Below are 17,743 nucleotides of genomic sequence, written 5' to 3'. Positions count from 1 at the left end.
CAAATAAATTCCGTTCTTTTTTGTAAGATTCTTTATAGCACTGTGTTCACAGTATTAAGATTAGGATTGTGTTAACACATATCATTCCTTTATAAATATGTTGTGGATTTTGTTTTTAATCTTCTATCCTGAAACTGATACTGCTTTGGCGGCATAAAAGCTTGTATAGTACAGTGGTTCTCAACCAGGGGTACATGTACCCCTGGGGGTGCGCAGAGATCTTCCAGGGGGTACATCAGCTCGTCAAGATATTTGCCTAGTTTTACAACAGGCTACGTAAAAAGCACTAGTGAAGTCAGTACAAATTAAAATGTCATACAGCCAATGATTTGTTTATACTGCTCTATGTACTATACCCTGAAGTGTAAGTACTGTGATGTGTTGGACCACCCCCCCATCCAGGATGCCACCTGATATGCTGGGGTCCCACTGACCCTGCCCGTTCCACCAGCTTGGGCTTCCTCCTCGAGTTTTTTGCTGTGCTAGGCCCTCAAGCTTCTCTGGCACACACATGGGTAAAGCCACACCCAGCTGCAGACGCAGACTGAAATCAATTCTGTGTGGGAGGATTCAGCTATATAGAGAGATCTGTACCGTGCAAGCTCATAAAAATCGCCCCCCTCCCTCAATGTGGAGGGAGATATGCACAGCTTCCCCCCCCCCTCCAGTTATGAATTGCACAGACTAGGTTTTGGAATAAACAAAAACAAGTTTATTAACTACAAAAGGTAAATTTTAAGTGATTATAAGGGATAGCAAACAGAACAAAGCGGATTATGGAGCAAATATAACAGAATACACAACCTAAACTTAATTCACTAAAGAAACGGGTTACTAATAGCAATTTCTCACCCTAAATGTTGTTTCAGGCAGGTTGCAGAGTTTCTGCAGCTTAGAATCCACTTATTTCTCTTCACAGGCTAGACCCCTGGCTTAGCCTAGACTCAGCCCTTACCTTTCCCCAGCTTAGTTCCTTTGTTTCTTCAGGTGCTTTCAGCAGTCTTCCTTCTTGGGCAGGAAGGCAGTGGAGAAGAGATGGCCACCTTGATTGACTCCCTTCCCAGATCTAAATAGGATATACATGTGGCAAGAGCCTTTTGTTTCCCAGTTTGATTCCCATCCCCCTTCAGTGGAAAAGTACCAGCTCAAGATGGTGTCCTGTATCAAGTGACACGATCACATGACCTTGCAGTGTCAAAGCAACCATGAGACAAGATTTATTTGTTATGTCCACAGGAAGGAACTCCAGGAATATGGGAGCATCTTCAAAGACCCATTCCATTGTCTTTCCTAATGACCCATTTAGGCTGATTGCCTACTGTCTGGTGGGGGTTCCCCAAGTACATATACAGTTGTAATTGTTACATAGTCAATATTCCTAACTCCAGATACAGAACGGATACATGCATACAAATTGGATTACCACATTCAGCAAATCATAACCTTTCCAATGATACCTCACATGGCCCATCTTGCATAAAATATATCTTAGCTATGCCATATTCATACTCTAACAACATTTTATGAATAATATGCAGTGGAGCAGCACAGGTACAATATTAATATTCTAATTGATTAATTTTAGAATTATATGGTAAAAATGAGAAAGTCAGCCATTTTGCAGGAATAGTGTGCTGTGACACTTTTGTATTTTTGTGTCTGATTTCATAAGCAGGTAGTTTTTAAGTGAGGTAAAACTTGGTAGTACACAAGACAAATCAGGCTCCTGAAAGGGGTATTGTAGTCTGGAAAGGTTGAGAGTACTGGTATAGTAAACTAAATGATATCTTAAAGGCAAATAAATGCAATGTAACTGAAAGTACATAAGAAAGAAAAATATGACTTGTCATGTTGTTGACAGGTGTCTAAAATTGTGGATGTCTTGATTGTGGAATTACAAGGTAGAACTAAGGGAACTACCTCTAGGCTCCATGTGTCAATCAAAGCTTTAACTGATATGCCTCTATTCAAAGGGTTTCAGTAGGATAATTTCTGTAACTTGCTCTCATAGGATGCTAATGTGGTAACATATAACATGTATTTTTCATACATGTTTGCAAGTGGATGTAGAGATTGGGGTGGGGGGGAGGAGAACCTCTAGAACTTACCTCAATTTGCTAACACATGTTAAAAATACAGCTACCTTGTCATCAGTAGAATTTTACCTTGTGTTCGTTGTAAATGTACAATGCTTTAACTAACTCAAGATAAGAACACACTTTGTTTCCTAGCAAAGACTCAGGCAACTTTCACCACATTTGGAAATGATTCCCTCCTTTCTTGAAGGTCTGCATCCCACCTCAATGACTCTCTCTTTAAGATGCCTGAGATTCTGTGAATTCATGCTGCAGATGCCGCCGACCTTAAATGACAGAGCCATGAAATCCAGCTCTTTCATTTACGTTCTGAGATTGTTGCAGTGTAAGTGAAGGCAGAATAGAACCCTAAAGGTATTTTGTATTGTTGTTTCAATTATGGAACTATGTGGGTAAAAGACTTGGATCTGACAGCAACAGAAGAAAGAGACTATTGCATGCATGCCTTCAATCAGCTTTGTATTAGATCCTTAAAAGGAAAATTATGTGAAAGATGGGAAGAAAACAACAAATGAAGCAAGATCCCTATTTCAATATAATTTGGAGAAAATAACTGATTTGGGTTGGTCATGTTGCCAGGATAGATGACTCAAGACTTCCAAACAAGAAATGGAAACCAGAAGGATGCCTTAAGCCTGAAAGAAGAACAAATTGAGAAGATATGATTGACTGTAATGTTTCAAAATCAACTATTCCAAAGATGAGTTTGGGCTGTTGCCCAGAATACAATTGAATGGTGATGTTCATTTAGATCCTTAATGCTGAAACAAAATAAAACACTGTAGTCATGTTTCTGTTAGACATTTACTTGTTAATTCTTTCCAATTTTCCCAAATTTGGGATCTTATGTCACTTCCTCTCTCTTTTACTACATGTTGCAATGATTGTTGCTGCTGCTCTGTAATTTTTCTGAATACCAGTTTTCTGATGAAGGACTGCATCTAAGGCCTTGTCTACATTACAGAGTTTTGTCAACAAAAGTTATGACACTTTAATTAAACTGCTGTTGTCGAGGTACGCTCCTTGTATCGACAGTGTGCGTCCACACTAGCAGCTCTTGCATTGACACAGAGAGCAGTGCACTGTGGGTAGCTATCCCCCTGTCCAACTGGCTGCAAGATGCTTTGGGAAGGGTTTGCAATGCCTCATGGGGCAAGTACAATGTCACATGATGCAGGTTTCTCAATGGATCATTTCATGGGCATCCTACTAAATTGGCAGCTGCTTTTCAACTGAAGGGCGGGGGAGAGAGTGTGTGACAGGGAGTGTGTATGTGTGGTGGGGAGAGATAGAGACAGAAGTGTGGGAGGGGAAGTGTGTGTGAGATTGTGTGGAGGGGGAGTGTCTATGTGAGAGAGGCAAAGTGCGTGTTGGGGAACTGTATGTGTTGAGGGAGAGTGTGTTGGCATGCTGTCTCTTTAAGTTCAAATAGAAACCTGAGCAACCAATCCTGAGACATGGGGAGGGGGACAGCCTCACCACATCAGCCCCCGCCTCCCTCCCTGGCTCTGCACAGTACAGCTATCACACCCTCACTCTCCCACACAGCAGCAGCCTGCCTGCTGCTGTGTTCCTAGTGCAGGGGAGCGCAGGAGGATTCCATGTTAATGATTTGCTCTTTGCTGCTAGAGCTGATCAGCATGCTCATCTGTCAGAACTTCCCAGAGCTCTGAAAAGAGAGGAGCGCAGCTGAGTTCAAAAGAGTGAGCACAGCGGTCACAGCAGGCATTGTGGGATACTAGAGGAGGCTAGCTACATCAACATAACTAATGGCAGCATCTACACTGGCGCTTTGTTACTTTAACTTTGCTGCAAAAAGCTCTATGCCTCTTGTCGAGGTGGCTTTATTTTGTCAGCAAAACAGCAGAGTTTGTAAAAGTAGCTTTGTAGCTGCATACACCTCCATTGTTTTGTTAGCAAAAGCTGCCTTTTGCTAACAAAACTATGTAGTGTAGACAAGACCTAAATGATACTATAATGATAATGGTTCATGTCGCTATTCAATAGGTGACTTTGAAGAATGTCACACATCATGTGTAAGTGGTCTGATACAGTGTTGTTGATCAACCAAAAGAAGAAAAGGGATAAAAAAGAAAATCCTAGCATCCAAATGTATATATAGGGTTTTGCTGGCCTTAGAAATACCCCACATTTCCATGATCATCACACTAGTGCCTTAAATTTATATGACTAGATAGATAGTTGCCTCTACAAAGGTTTTACATAACTATATCTTTTAAGTGTATTGCTTATAAAGCACTGCATTGAAAATGTGTCCTATTTCTTTACCCTCTTCTCAGGCACACGCGTTTCTAAGACTGACTATATATTATGCAAAACCCTTCCAGGTGACTATAGCCCAGCAAGGGTTGAGATGTGATTCTCTCTCTTTCAGTTCCTCCTTCTCTTCTTTCCTTAATCTCACTAACTCCACCACTCCTGCCATTCACTCTCATTATGTTTCTACTCCACAATATATAAGTAAAAAAAATTGTGTCAGTCCTTACCACGTTCATTTACTTGGATACTTTATAGCCATCCCCAACCCTTAATCTATTCACATGTCTTTAAATGGTAAACATTATGGGACAGGAATGGTCTCTTCCTCTGTTAGTACAGAACTCAACACAGCTGAGCTCTACATAAAATTGCTTGTTTCATAGCAGAACATTGTTTTCCTGACCTTGTACCAGACCATGCCCTCCCAGAAGAGGGAAGCAGGGTGGAAGGTAACTAATCCCTTCCTCTCGCAGCATTTCTTCCAGATTTTTTTTTTATCAAAGTGGAGAGTGTAAACTGATGGGCTATTGCACCAGGCTAGGAAAAACCCAATGCTGCTCCTGAGTTCATTTCAGGCCCTTGCCTCAGAGAACAATTTATTGTTCAAACACAAGAAGATTCATGAGTAACCCAAAAACAAAGCAATTCGCATGACCAGTGCAGACTCCAGTCCCCAAAGGTTTTTCCCTCCAGATGGAAATTGTACCTTTTTCCTTATATCCCCTTGTGGGTCATGTGAGTGGCAGGTAGCTCTTAATGCTTTCCTCTGGCATTTTATTCTGTCACAGTGAGATTTACCCTTATGGAAGAAACAAGCTGGAATCTGGCTGTACGTCCCTTGAGAGCTGTAGGAATCAGATGTGGGTGCCCTGCAGCTTCCACTGGATCCTGGGCACTGCAGCTCCAATGGAGCATCCTCAGTTGGGAAAAGTTTTGTTTTCCTGTGAAATTTTTTACCATTGCTAAGGGGACAAATGCATTTCCCTTCAACTCTACTTCAATGTCCTCCTCGCTCAAATTCCCCACACGATTATCCCTAGGCCTACAAAGAGCAGGGGAGTGTGATGGGATTTATGTATAAAAAGGTATAACTGTAGATATGTGATAATAGGAAACTAGTTCATAGAAGGAGCACCATCTACTGGCATGTAAGAATATGTAACATTGTTCATAAGTTTTTAAGACCAATAAAGTTGTTGTTGTCCATTGCAAATGGCTACCTGATTACACAGTTCTTAACAAAGAGGGCCTAGGCATAGATGGCACTCCTCCCTTCTCTATGGTGGAGGCAGATCTGGGAATGGATCTGTGGAGCACTCTCTCTCCTTTAGTGCTGTATCTTCACACTGCACTGGAAAACCATAAAGTCTGTGCTGGTGAATGAATTTTAATTATAAACATATTTCAAATATTGTAGTATAAACTGAAAACTCATGTATTAAAACGAGTAAGAATAACAGTATTTATGTGGGTATATGTAGTTGTAACAGAGCTCACTTGGGCTTACAATGAGGTTTGAACCTGGCTTTAGCATGAAGGACAAAATTCAGCAAGGTACTTAAGCATGTGCTTAATTTCAAGCATGTGAATAGTACCAGGGAAAGCAATGGGACTAACAACATGCTTTAAATTATGAATGTGTATAAGTGCCTTGCTAAATTGGGGGCAAAACCCAGCAATCTCTATCACTTAAACTGGGACTAAGTCCCAAACCTAGCTGTACAATTAAGCCACTAGGTAGGGACAAAGATCCACATTAAGAGAGTTACATTATATCATCCAAACGAATGTTCAAGATGAAAAACTTGCATTCAGTCAATTCTATATGACTAGGCAACTTGGTTATGCTGTTTTGAAGTAGATGCAAATTTTATCCTTAAAATTAAGTTGTCAAATAAAACATCCTTCATACATTTCAATGAACATTTAGAACCAGATTTTAAAAGGGGTCTTAATCCAGCCTCTGAACAGATGCCTGCAGTTTTTTGTGTGCAACTTTCTGAATATGCTTTTTGCACCTCATATCCACATTTTGGCCCTAACTTTTCTAGTTTCATCATTACTGTGGAAAGAAGGGGTAGCTAAGAAGTTCAGAAAGAATGATTAAACTGAAGTGATTGTTCTTCATTATCAAGAAGTTTCTTCTTTTCTTTTAAACAGGTTTCTAATCTGTACAGGTTGTGTGGATTGCATTTTTGTTTACCCATTGCTGCTTCTGGTTGCTTCTGTTTGTATAGTGGAAATGGTAGCATGTTAGTTACATAATAAGAAAACAGAGCTTCACTATTCACAGTGAGGGTTCTTCTGAATAATTGGGAATGCTCTGAGATTAGTTGCTTTATTCTGAAATGAAAATAGAACTCCCTGTTGGCTAATGCTGTTTCATACATGTGTAAAAAAAAATCATTTTTTTGTTTCTCCAATAGATTGTTTGGTTTCTACAAAGGCATACTCCCTCCTGTCATGGCCGAAACACCCAAAAGGGCAGTGAAGGTAAAGCACTATATTTCTTCCTTTTAAAAATAAGTGTTACAGTAACTAACATCGGTAACAGTAAAATGCCCTATTTATCCTTCACCAAAGAAATGTGCTGGTTGATGTTAGAATTAAGACATGATCCTCTAGTCTTTACTTAGAAAAAACTCTTATTGATGACAGAATGGAAATTTTGCCTGATTAAGGACTGATGCATCAATCTCTTAATTACTAAGTATATAGTTAAGCAAGATGCATGACAAATTATGACTTTAAAGTAATATTTTATCCTAATATGTTTTGCTTTTTATCGATGTTTTACTTCATTATGAATCCTCTGCAATATGCAAATGAACTAATCCTAGGAATATGTGTGTGTATGAATGCAAACATAAAGGAAACTCTTCAAAGTAAACATTTATTAAGCATTATGTCAGTGTACTTCAAGTGCCCTCTTCCTGCTGCTTTCCTATACTCTGAGTACAATCACTCAAAAAAAAAACAAGCCCTCCTGTACCCTTCTGTGTATTACAGTCAACCATATTAATAGACACAAATCCCAATCCTGCAAACAGTTATTATACCCTTTAGCTCTGTTACAGTAGAAATAAATGAATATTGGCCTGTCAAATTGCCTTCACTATTAAATGATAACTTCATTTGTTCTGATATGCTTAGGGTGACCAGATGGGATGAAGAAAATATCAGGACAGTTGTGGGAGGGTGGGGGGAGTCCCACTGGCAGAGCAAAAAAACCCCAAAAAACTGAGTCCTGCCGGTGGAGCAAAAAAAAACTTGAAGTGCTTACTATCGGGACAAATTGCATCCCGACCAAACATCAGTCTGGGCAGTCCCGATTTTATCAGGATGTCTGGTCACCCTAGATATGCTTCCCTCATTCTCTGCATTGATTCTTACAACTTTACTTTTATTAGCAAAGAATCCTGTGGCACCTTATAGACTAACAGACGTTTTGGAGCATGAGCTTTCGTGGGTGAATACCCACTTCGTCAGACGCATGCAGTGGAAATTTCCAGGGGCAGGTATATGTATGCAAGCAAGCTAGAGATAACTAGATTAGTTCAATCAGGGAGGATGAGGCCCTGTTCTAGCAGTTGAGGTGTGAAAACCAAGGGAGGAGAAACTGCTTTTGTAGTTGGTAAGCCATTCACAGTCTTTGTTTAATCCTGAGCTGATGGTGTCAAATTTGCAGATGAACTGAAGCTCAGCAGTTTCTCTTTGAAGTCTGGTCCTGAAGTTTTTTTGCTGCAGGTTGGCCACCTTAAGATCTGCTATAGTGTGGCCAGGGAGGTTGAAGTGTTCTCCTACAGGTTTTTGTATATTGCCATTCCTAATATCTGATTTGTGTCCATTTATCCTTTTCCGTAGCGAATGTCCAGTTTGGCCGATGTACATAGCAGAGGGGCATTGCTGGCATATGATGGCGTATATTACATTGGTGGACGCGCAGGTGAATGAACCGGTGATGGTGTGGCTGATCTGGTTAGGTCCTGTGATGGTGTCGCTGGTGTAGATATGTGGGCAGAGTTGGCATCGAGGTTTGTTGCATGGATTGGTTCCTGAGCTAGAGTTCCTATGGTGCGGTGTGCAGTTACTGGTGAGAATATGCTTCAGGTTGGCAGGTTGTCTGTGGGTGAGGACTGGTCTGCCACCCAAGGCCTGTGAAAGTGTGGGATCATTGTCCAGGATGGGTTGTAAATCCTTGATGATGCATTGGAGGGGTTTTAGCTAGGGACTGTATGTGATGGCCAGTGGAGTCCTATTGGTTTCTTCCTTGGGTTTGTCTTGCAGTAGGAGGCTTCTGGGTGCACGTCTGGCTCTGTTGATCTGTTTCTTTATTTCCTTGTGTGGGTATTGTAGTTTTGAGAATGCTTGGTGGAGATTTTGTAGATGTTTGTCTCTGTCTGAGGGTTAGAGCAGATGCGGTTGTACCTCAGTGCTTGGCTGTAGACAATGGATCGTGTGGTGTGCCCAGGATGGAAGCTGGAGGCATGAAGGTAGGCATAGCGGTCGGTAGGTTTTTGGTATAGGGTGGTGTTAATGTGACCATGACTTATTTGCACTGTGGTGTCCAGGAAGTGGACCTCCCGTGTAGATTGGTCCAGGCTGAGGTTGATGGTGGGGTGGAAGCTGTTGAAATCATGGTGGAATTTTTCCAGAGTCTCCTTCCCATGGGTCCAGATGATGAAGATGTCATCAATGTAGTGTAGGTAGAGAAGGGGCATGAGTGGACGAGAGCTGAGGAAGCGTTGTTCCGGGTCGGCCATAAAAATATGGATCATGTGCCTTTTTTTCTTCACATCAGCTTGATAAAAGGTGATAAAGTCAGTCTGATGATTGCATCTGAGCACAGGTATATAATTAGTAAAAGAGTAGTTTAGGCATTGGGTTATATTCCAGTACTGCCAACCCCAATCATTCAAAAGTCATGAGTCAGGCCGGGCCCAAATGATGAGATTGTCTTAAAAATCATTAGAAGTTAAAGAATAATAAATGTGAGGATCTCTCTGCCCTCTGGTTTTTTTAGCTGTTTTTTACATACTTTCGTTAGTCATGAGAGCTAAAACATACACCTTTTTGTTTTTGTTAAATGAAGGCTGAGATGCTCACATAATAACATGATTCCTGGTGCTGAGGCTTTAATAAAAACACCAAATATTACAAGAATCTCAGTAAAATTGCAAGAATTGGCAATGTCGAGATCCTTGGCTTCCCATAAGTTCCTTTGCACGGCTCCTGTGCATAAAAGGATCTAAAGGATCTAAAGCTGCCTTCATGCAGCAGCAGTATTCCACAGAGGGGGCATTTCAGTGGCAGGAGGGGGCAGGATAGGAGTGCAATGTGCTCCAGATATTCTGGCTGATGGAGCACTTCCTGCAAGCTGTTACCAGACAGCACAAGTTATAGCATCCTGCTTAGAGCTCTGTGAAACCCATGGCCATTGGGCTAAAAAGAATCTAAGTATATTCAAAATTCCTTTAGCTTTTCTTGAATATGAGCATGAAACACCAAGGAAGATCACTGGTTTTTTAGATTCATTTTTCTCCTTCCCTTCTTCAGTAGCCCCCACTCACTCTAACAGGCCTCAGGTTACATCCTTCCTATTTAGGTATGCTGGATTGTGAAACTGTTGGTGATCTGGACCACAACGTCCATGCAAAAGACTTTGAGGCTCGAGCAGTAACTAGGGAAACTCCAGCTTTTCTCTTTCACCATCAGTGAGGGAGCCTCAACAGGGGAAAGGGCATTTTCTGGTTTCTGGCAGTCTGGTTTCTGGTATGGTGGTGAATATTTTTCACAGCTCCAATTGTACAGGAAGGGTGACTTGAATTATGAAACTACTGCACTGTTTAAAGATCACCAAGATAAACAAACAAGGCAGAGTTCCTGCTGAGATGAAATGTAGCATTGTCCACATAGAAATAATGTGTTAGCTGGATACATCTATTTGCATGTAAAAATAAAGCCATTAAAACCAAGGTGTTCTGATGCAATAGTTTACTTTATAGCTAGGTGTCAGAGACCTGGATTCACCTTTGAAGAGATTTGATCCTTTGTCTCTTTGTCTGTCTTTTTCGTCTCTTTCTCTCCATCTCTCTTTTTTTCCTTTCTAAAAAGAAAGCTGGTATTTCTGAAGGATGAAAACTTTATAACCCTGAGTTAGCTTGGGCTTGCAGAACAGAAATGAATGGTGCCAGTACAATGGTTAACAGATGAACTTCTTGGGCAAATGTATATTGTACATCTGTTCCCAAACATCTTGTTTCAAGTATATTTTTACCTTAAAGTTATTGAGACATATGGTAAGTACTTTGGCTTTTTTCTGTGTAATGTGGATTTAAGTGTATCTTTGCCAGATGGGCAATATTAGTTATTAGATGTAGAAATGCATATATTTTAAATGCGCGTTTCTTTGGATTTTGTGAGGATAGCTATTAACTTAATATAAGTGTATAATAAAATAAATGACTTCACTCAATGTTATTAAAGGCACTTCAGATGCTCATCCCCTTCAATGTTTGGGGATATAAAAGCTCGTCTATCTAGGTTGAGCCTTTTGACAAAATTATTTACACACAGACTCATTTTGTTATGTCCAACTAAATTTTATATTAAGTTTTTACTGGCATTGATTATTTTTCTTTAAAAAAAAAACCCTATTCACATAATGTGAAACACAGTGACTATTAAGTAGTTCTTTTATTTAGGACTTTAGGAAGCTATCAGTACTTTAAGGTAAAAAATTTTAAGACCAAAACATTTCTAGGTAGTATATTTCTTCTCTTTTTATGGCCATTTCACAGATTTGGGAGACTATGGAAAATATTAAGGAATAGCAGAAATTCTATGAAAGTTGGGAAGGGTAGCACTCTACGGAAAGACATTGGAGAGAGAATAAAGCAACTTTACAACAATAAGAAATTACTTTAATTCAATATCATAATGGACCCTGCTGTACTTACAGGCAAAATTGACTCTGGAAATTATGGCATACTGTATAAGAGAGGTGTATTTCATGGTTATTTAACTTAGCAATAAAGATAGTTATAGGTTTATGCCTAACACTTTTATCTTGTTTGATTATTGACAGACCTATTGCATTGATCTTAAATATATTTGCACTAACTATGTGCTGTAGATTGCTGTTAAGTCAATACAGTGTCTGGAAAGCAATTACATTCTAGGAGCTGAATTCTCCTGCTGGGGTATACGAGTCATTCCTGCTGAATACAGAGGAAGCTGTTTGTATCCTGTGGCTGGAGTATCAGGCTCTAAGATTTCACAGATTCAACAGTGTGTGACACTGACAGATCCCGGTCATCGGGCGGGCGGGCGGGCGGGATTGAACCTGGGGTCTCTAGAGCTTAGTGAATGAGCCTCTACTACATGAGCTAAAAGTCAACTGGCTATTAGCTAAGGCTGTAGAACGGACTCATTAATCTCTAAGTGGTCTTGGTCCCACTAGAAGGGACAGAACACCACACCCAGGAGATGTGTGGGTTACATTTGCATCATAGATATGTAATATGCATTTTCTTCTAGCTTTAAGTTTAGCATGGTTACATTAGCCCATACATGTCCAGTCCTTTGTTGTACCTGACATGGTTCTAGTAACTTTTCTAGAAATTGGAAAACAGATCTGGTTCAGAAAACACTACCAAATTTGCTGCAGCACAGGACCGTGAATCATGGAAGTCCCCACCTCACCAGGAACAAGTTGAAATGCCAGTGTGGTATTTACTACTCATGCTCCAGTGACATGTTGTAGAGTAGGAGCTGTTTTATATGCAGAGTTCTGTGATAAACTAAGTCCCTGGAGAATCAGGCTCTCTCCTTTGGCTAGGGCACATTAAAGGTCAATCACCTCCTTGTGTTTAACAGGAAAAGTCCATTCCCTGTGTCTCTCAAGAAACATACATCAGTTCTGGACACATTTCCCATTGCTTCCCTTGACATGGCAGAACAGTTTGGCTGCAAGTGAAGGGATGGGAGAAGATTCCATACAGAATCTTGGCCATGTAGTTGTAATCCAACTGAATAGCTATCCAAGAGATACCATCTTGGCTTGAATCAGCTTCATAAAAATAATGGAATGCTAGGGCACATTCAGCACTGCAGCAGGAACATTGGGCAGCAGTCCACAAGATAAAAGGTTGTTGGTTACTCAATTCTGAGAGGTGGGTAGGTGGTAACTTTTGCCCCATGTTTCTGATAAATGTTCAGAAAGTCCCAGAATACATCTGTGGTAAAGCCCTGAGAACCTCCATTTTTCATTGCTTTATTTTTTCCCCCAGTACTGAAAGCCTTATGTCAAAGTCACCATCCTTTGACAGAGAAGTACTAGACACTTGTCTGATAATTATGGGAGACTCAAGTCTGGTGAGCTTTATAGTCCTTCTAAGTCTTGCATATTCTCATCTCTCTCAAAAATATAAAATCATGAAACTTATATGGAATATTACTTGTAATATTGTTAGGTTCTGCCTGAAACTTGGACCCCCCTCCTGCCTTCTCTATCCCCGAAAGTTCTCTCCTGTCCTAGCTTATCATTCTGGCAGGAGTTTACAGTTCTTAAAGTAGTTACTTTGGATGGCATCAATAGCAGTGATCATGAGATGGTTGAGTTCAGGATCCTGACAAAAGGAAAGCAGCAGAATATGGACCCTGGACTTCAGAAAAGTAGAGTTTAACTCCCTCAGGGAACTGATGAGCAGGATCCTCTGGGAGGTTAATATGAGGGGGAAAGGAGTCCAGGAGAGCTGGCTGTATTTTAAAGAAGGCTTATTGAGGGCGGAGGAACAAACCATCCCGATGTGCAGAAAGAATAGCAAATATGGCAGGCAACCACCTTGGCTTAACAGAGAAATCTTTGGTGAGCTTAAACACAAAAAGGAAGCTTACAAGCAGTAGAAACTTGGACAGATGACTAGGAAGGAGTATAAAAATATTGCTCAGGCATGCAGGGGTGTAATCAGGAAGGCCAAAACGCAACTGGAGTTACAGCTAGCAAGGGATGTGAAGGGTAACAAGAAGGGTTTCTACAAGTATGTTAGCAACAAGAAGGAGGTCAGGGAAAGTGTGGGACCCTTACTGAATGGAGGAGAAAACCAAGTAAGAAATGATGTGAAAAAAGCTGAAGTACTCAATGCTTTTTTTTCCTCGGTCTTCACAGACAAGGTCAGCTCCCAGACTGCTGCACTGGGCAGCACAGTATGAGGAGGAGGTGAGCAGCCCTCAATGGTGAAAGAACAGGTTAAGGACTATTTAGAAAAGCTGGACATGCACAAATCCATGGGGCCAGATACAGTGCATCAGAGGGTGCTGAGGTAGTTGGCTGATGTGAGTGCAGAGCCATTGGCTATTATCTTTGAAAACTCATGGCAATCGGGGGAGGTCCCGGATGATTAGAAAAAGGCAAATATAGTGCCCATCTTTAAAAAAGGAAAGAAGGAGAATCCAGGGAACTACAGACTGGTCAGCCTCACCTCAGTCCCTAGAAAAATCATGAAACCATTTTGAAGCACTTGGAGGAGAGGAAGGTGATCAGGAACAGTTAACATGAATTAACCACAGGCAAGTCATTCCTGACCAACCTGATTGCCTTCTGTGATGAGATAACTGGCTCTGTGGATATGGGGAAAATGGTGGACATGAGATATCTTGACTTTAGCAAAGCTTTTCATAGAATCATAGAACTGGAAAGGACCTTGAGAGTTCATCTAGTCCAGTCCCCTGCACTCAAGGCAGGACTGAGTATTATCTAGACCATCCCTGTCAGGTGTTTGTCCACCCTGCTCTTAAAAATCTCCAATGATGGAGATTCCACCACCTTCCTAGGCAATTTATTACAGTACTTAACCACTCTGACAGTTAGGAAGTTTTTCCTAATGTTCAACCTAAACTGCCCTTGCTGCAATTTAAGCCAATTGCTTCTTGTCCTATCCTCAAAGGTTAAAAAGAACGTTTTTTCTCCCTCCTCCTTGTAACAACCTTTTATGTACTTGAAAACTGTTATCATGTCCCCTCTCAGTCTTCTCTTTTCCAGACTAAACAAATCCAATTTTTTCAATCTTCCCTCATAGGTCATGTTTTCTATACCTTTAACCATTTTTGTTGCTTTTCTCTGAACTTTCCCCTATTTGTCTACATCTTTGCTGAAATGTGGTGCCCAGAACTAGACACAATACTTCAGTTTAGGCCTAATCAGTGTGGAGTAGAGCAGACGAATTACCTCTCGTGTCTTGCTTACGATACTCCTGCTAATACATCCCAGAATGATGGTGGGGTTTTTTTTTGTTTGGGATTTTTTTGCAACAGCATTACACGGTTGATTCATATTTAGCTTATGATCCACTATGACTCCTAGATCCCTTTCCACAGTACTCCTCCCTAGGCAGTCATTACCCATTTTGTATGTGTGCAACTGATTGTTCCTTCCTAAGTGGAGTACTTTGCATTTCTCCTTATAAAATTTCATCCTATTTACTTCAGACCATTTCTCCAGTTTGTCCAGATCATTTTGAATTTTAATCCTATCTTCAAAAAGCACTTGCATCCCCTCCCAGCTTGGTATCATCCGCAAACTTCATAAGTGTACTTTCTATGCCATTATCTAAATCATTGATGAAGATATTGAACAGAACTGGACCCAGAACCGATCCCTGTGGGATCCCACTTGTTATGTCCTTCCAAAATGACTGTGAACCACTGATAATTACTCTCAGGGAACAATTTTCCAACCAGTTATGCACCCACCTTATAGTAGCTCCATCTAGATTGTATTTCCCTAGTTTGTTTATGAGAAGGTCATGCGAGATAGTATCAAAAGCCGTACTAAAGTGAAGATATACCACATCTACCACTTTTGATACGGCCTCCAACAGTATTCTTGCCAGCAAGGTAAAAAATTATGGATTGGATGAATAGACTATAAGGTGGATAGAAAGCTGGCTAGATTGTCAGGCTCAACATGGATCAATGGCTTGATGTCTAGTTGGCAGCCAATATCAAGCAGAGTGCTCCAGGGGTATGTCCTAGAGCTGGTTTTGTTCAACATCTTCATTAATGATCTGGATGATGGGATGGATTGCACCCTCAGAAAGTTTGCGGATGACACTAAGCTGGTAGATACGCTGGAGGGTAGGGATAGGGTCCAGAGTGACCTAGAGAAATTGGAGGATTGGAATTAAAAAAATCTGATGAGGTTCAACAAGGACAAGTGCAGAGTCCTGCACTTAGGCCAGAAGAATCCCATGCACTGCTACAGGCTGGGGACCAAAAGGCTAAGCAGCAGTTCTGCAGAATAAGACCTGGGGATTATAGTGGATGAGAAGCTGGATATGAGTCAACAGTGTTCCCTTGTTGCCAAGAGGTCTAACAGCATATTGGGCTGCATTAGTAGGAACATTGCCAGCAGACCGAGGGAAATGATTATTCCCTTCTATTCAGCACTGGTGAGGCCTCATCTGGAGTACTGCATCCAGTCCCTCCCCTTCCCCGTACTCCTTCCCCCCTCCCCCGAAAGGATGTGGACAAATTGTAGAGCGTCCAGCAAAGGGCAACAAAAATGATTAAGGGATTGGGGCACATGACTTGTGAGGAGAGGCTGAGGGAATTGGGCTTATTTAGTCTGCAGAAGAGAAGAGTGAGGGGGGGATTTGATAGCAACCTTTAACTACCTGAAGGGAGGTTCCAAAGAGGATGGGGCTAGGCCAAGGCCAGTGCAAGGAAGTTTCGCACCCTAGGTGAAATTTCCACCTTGTGCCACCCCCACACCCAGCTAGACCCCCCACCCCCTGCGGCAGCTAACCATGCCCCCCCACCGCCTCCACCAGAGGAGCCCCCCTGCGGCAGCTAACCCTGCCCCCCACCCGGGAAGCCCAGCGCCCTCCCACCCAGGAAGCCCCTCCCCCACTGCAGCTAACACCGCCTGGGGAGCCCGCCCCAGCTCACCTCAGCTCCGCCTCCTTCACTGAGTATGCCGGCGCCGCTCTAATTCTCCTCCCCTCCCAAGCTAGTGGCGCCAATTGGAGGACACTTAGAGCAGCGGCTGTGTGCTCAGTGGAGGAGGCAGAGTGGAGGTGATCTGGGGTGGGGAGCGGTTCCCCTGTGCGCCCCACATTACTGCGGGCAGCCCTCCCCGTGCCCCCTCTGCCCCAGCTCACCTCCACTCCTCCTCGCCTGAGCAGGCTTTTAGGCACCCTCAACCACTAGGTGCCCTAGGCAGCCTCCTAGTTTGCCTAGTGGTTGCACCGGCCCTGGGCTAGGCTGTTCTCAGTGGTGGCAGATGATAGAACAAGGAGCAATGGTCTCAAGTTGCAGTGGAGGAGGCATAAGTTGGCTATTAGGAAAAACTATTTCACTAGATGGGTGGTGAAGCACTGGAATGGGTTACCTAGGGAGGTGGTGGAATCTCCATCCTTAGAGGTTTTTAAGGCCCGGCTTGACAAAGCTCTGGCTGGGATGATTTATTTGGGATTGGTCCTGCTTTGAGCAGGAGGCTCAACTAGATGATCTCCTGAGATCTCTTCCAACCAGGACCGGCTTTAGACCAATTCGCCCGATTCCCCGGAATTGGGCCCCATGCCTAAGAGGGCCCTGTGCCAGGGCCTCATGCCTTAGGCACCTTTTTAATTATTTTTTTTACTCACCCGGCAGTGGTCTGCTCCGGGGTCTTCGGCATTTTGGTGGTGGGGGGTCCTCTCTGGGGGTCTTTGGTGGTCCCTGCTGCCGAAGTGCAGCCAAAGCCCCGGACTGCTACCGGGTATTCGAATTGGGCCCCACAGTTCATAAAGCCGGCCCTGCTTCCAACCCTAATCTTCTATGATTCTATGAAACATTATTTCAGCAGTATATTTGCAAATGTAACAATATGGGGAAATTTAGATGATTTGGAACTTTCTGAATTTACACTCAAGAAGTTGGGAACTGTGGTTGAAATCCTGTCTCCATTAAAGTCAATGGGAACTTTGTCAATGACTTCATTGGGGTCAGGGTTTCTCCCTGTGTATTCTTCTTCCACAAACAAGGCCCTCCAGTTGTTCTGTCTTTGAATCTGAGAACATTGAACAGTTGATGTGCTGAAACAACCAAGGAAAGTTTTAGGAGGCAATAGCTATCACTCAGTCCTGGATGGCTCGTTACATGGAGGTGCAGGAAAAACTTAATTTACCATCTCTCCCCTCAAATTACAATACAAAAGGACACTGATTGTGAAACTGATCCTCAGAGGAGTTGCAGATGCTCAGCTTTTCTGAGGACCATGCTGTTAAACAAAAGTAGACAGTTCTGTATGAGACTTCTTTTTAAAGCTGGGTAGAAATTGAAAGAAAAATATCAGTTCATGGTGGAAGACTACAGAAAAATACACA

General features: G+C 42.1%; 1 protein-coding gene across 7 annotated transcripts in view; it reads left to right on the top strand.

The window, feature by feature from the left end:
* The window catches only part of SLC25A21 (solute carrier family 25 member 21), a 358,043-nt gene that overhangs the window by 316,056 nt on the left and 24,244 nt on the right, over nucleotides 1–17,743 (top strand). For all 7 annotated transcript variants that reach the window (XM_050953969.1, XM_050953968.1, XM_050953966.1 and 4 more), the window contains one exon: nucleotides 6,803–6,869. In XM_050953969.1, the coding sequence (XP_050809926.1) occupies nucleotides 6,803–6,869 (67 nt within the window). The remainder of the gene's footprint in view (nucleotides 1–6,802; nucleotides 6,870–17,743) is intronic.

This window comes from Gopherus flavomarginatus, chromosome 5 (genome assembly GCF_025201925.1).
Source record: "Gopherus flavomarginatus isolate rGopFla2 chromosome 5, rGopFla2.mat.asm, whole genome shotgun sequence".
NCBI classification, from domain to species: Eukaryota; Metazoa; Chordata; order Testudines; family Testudinidae; genus Gopherus; species Gopherus flavomarginatus.
Note: the sequence above shows the minus strand (reverse complement) of the source record. Positions and strands in the feature narration are given on the sequence as shown.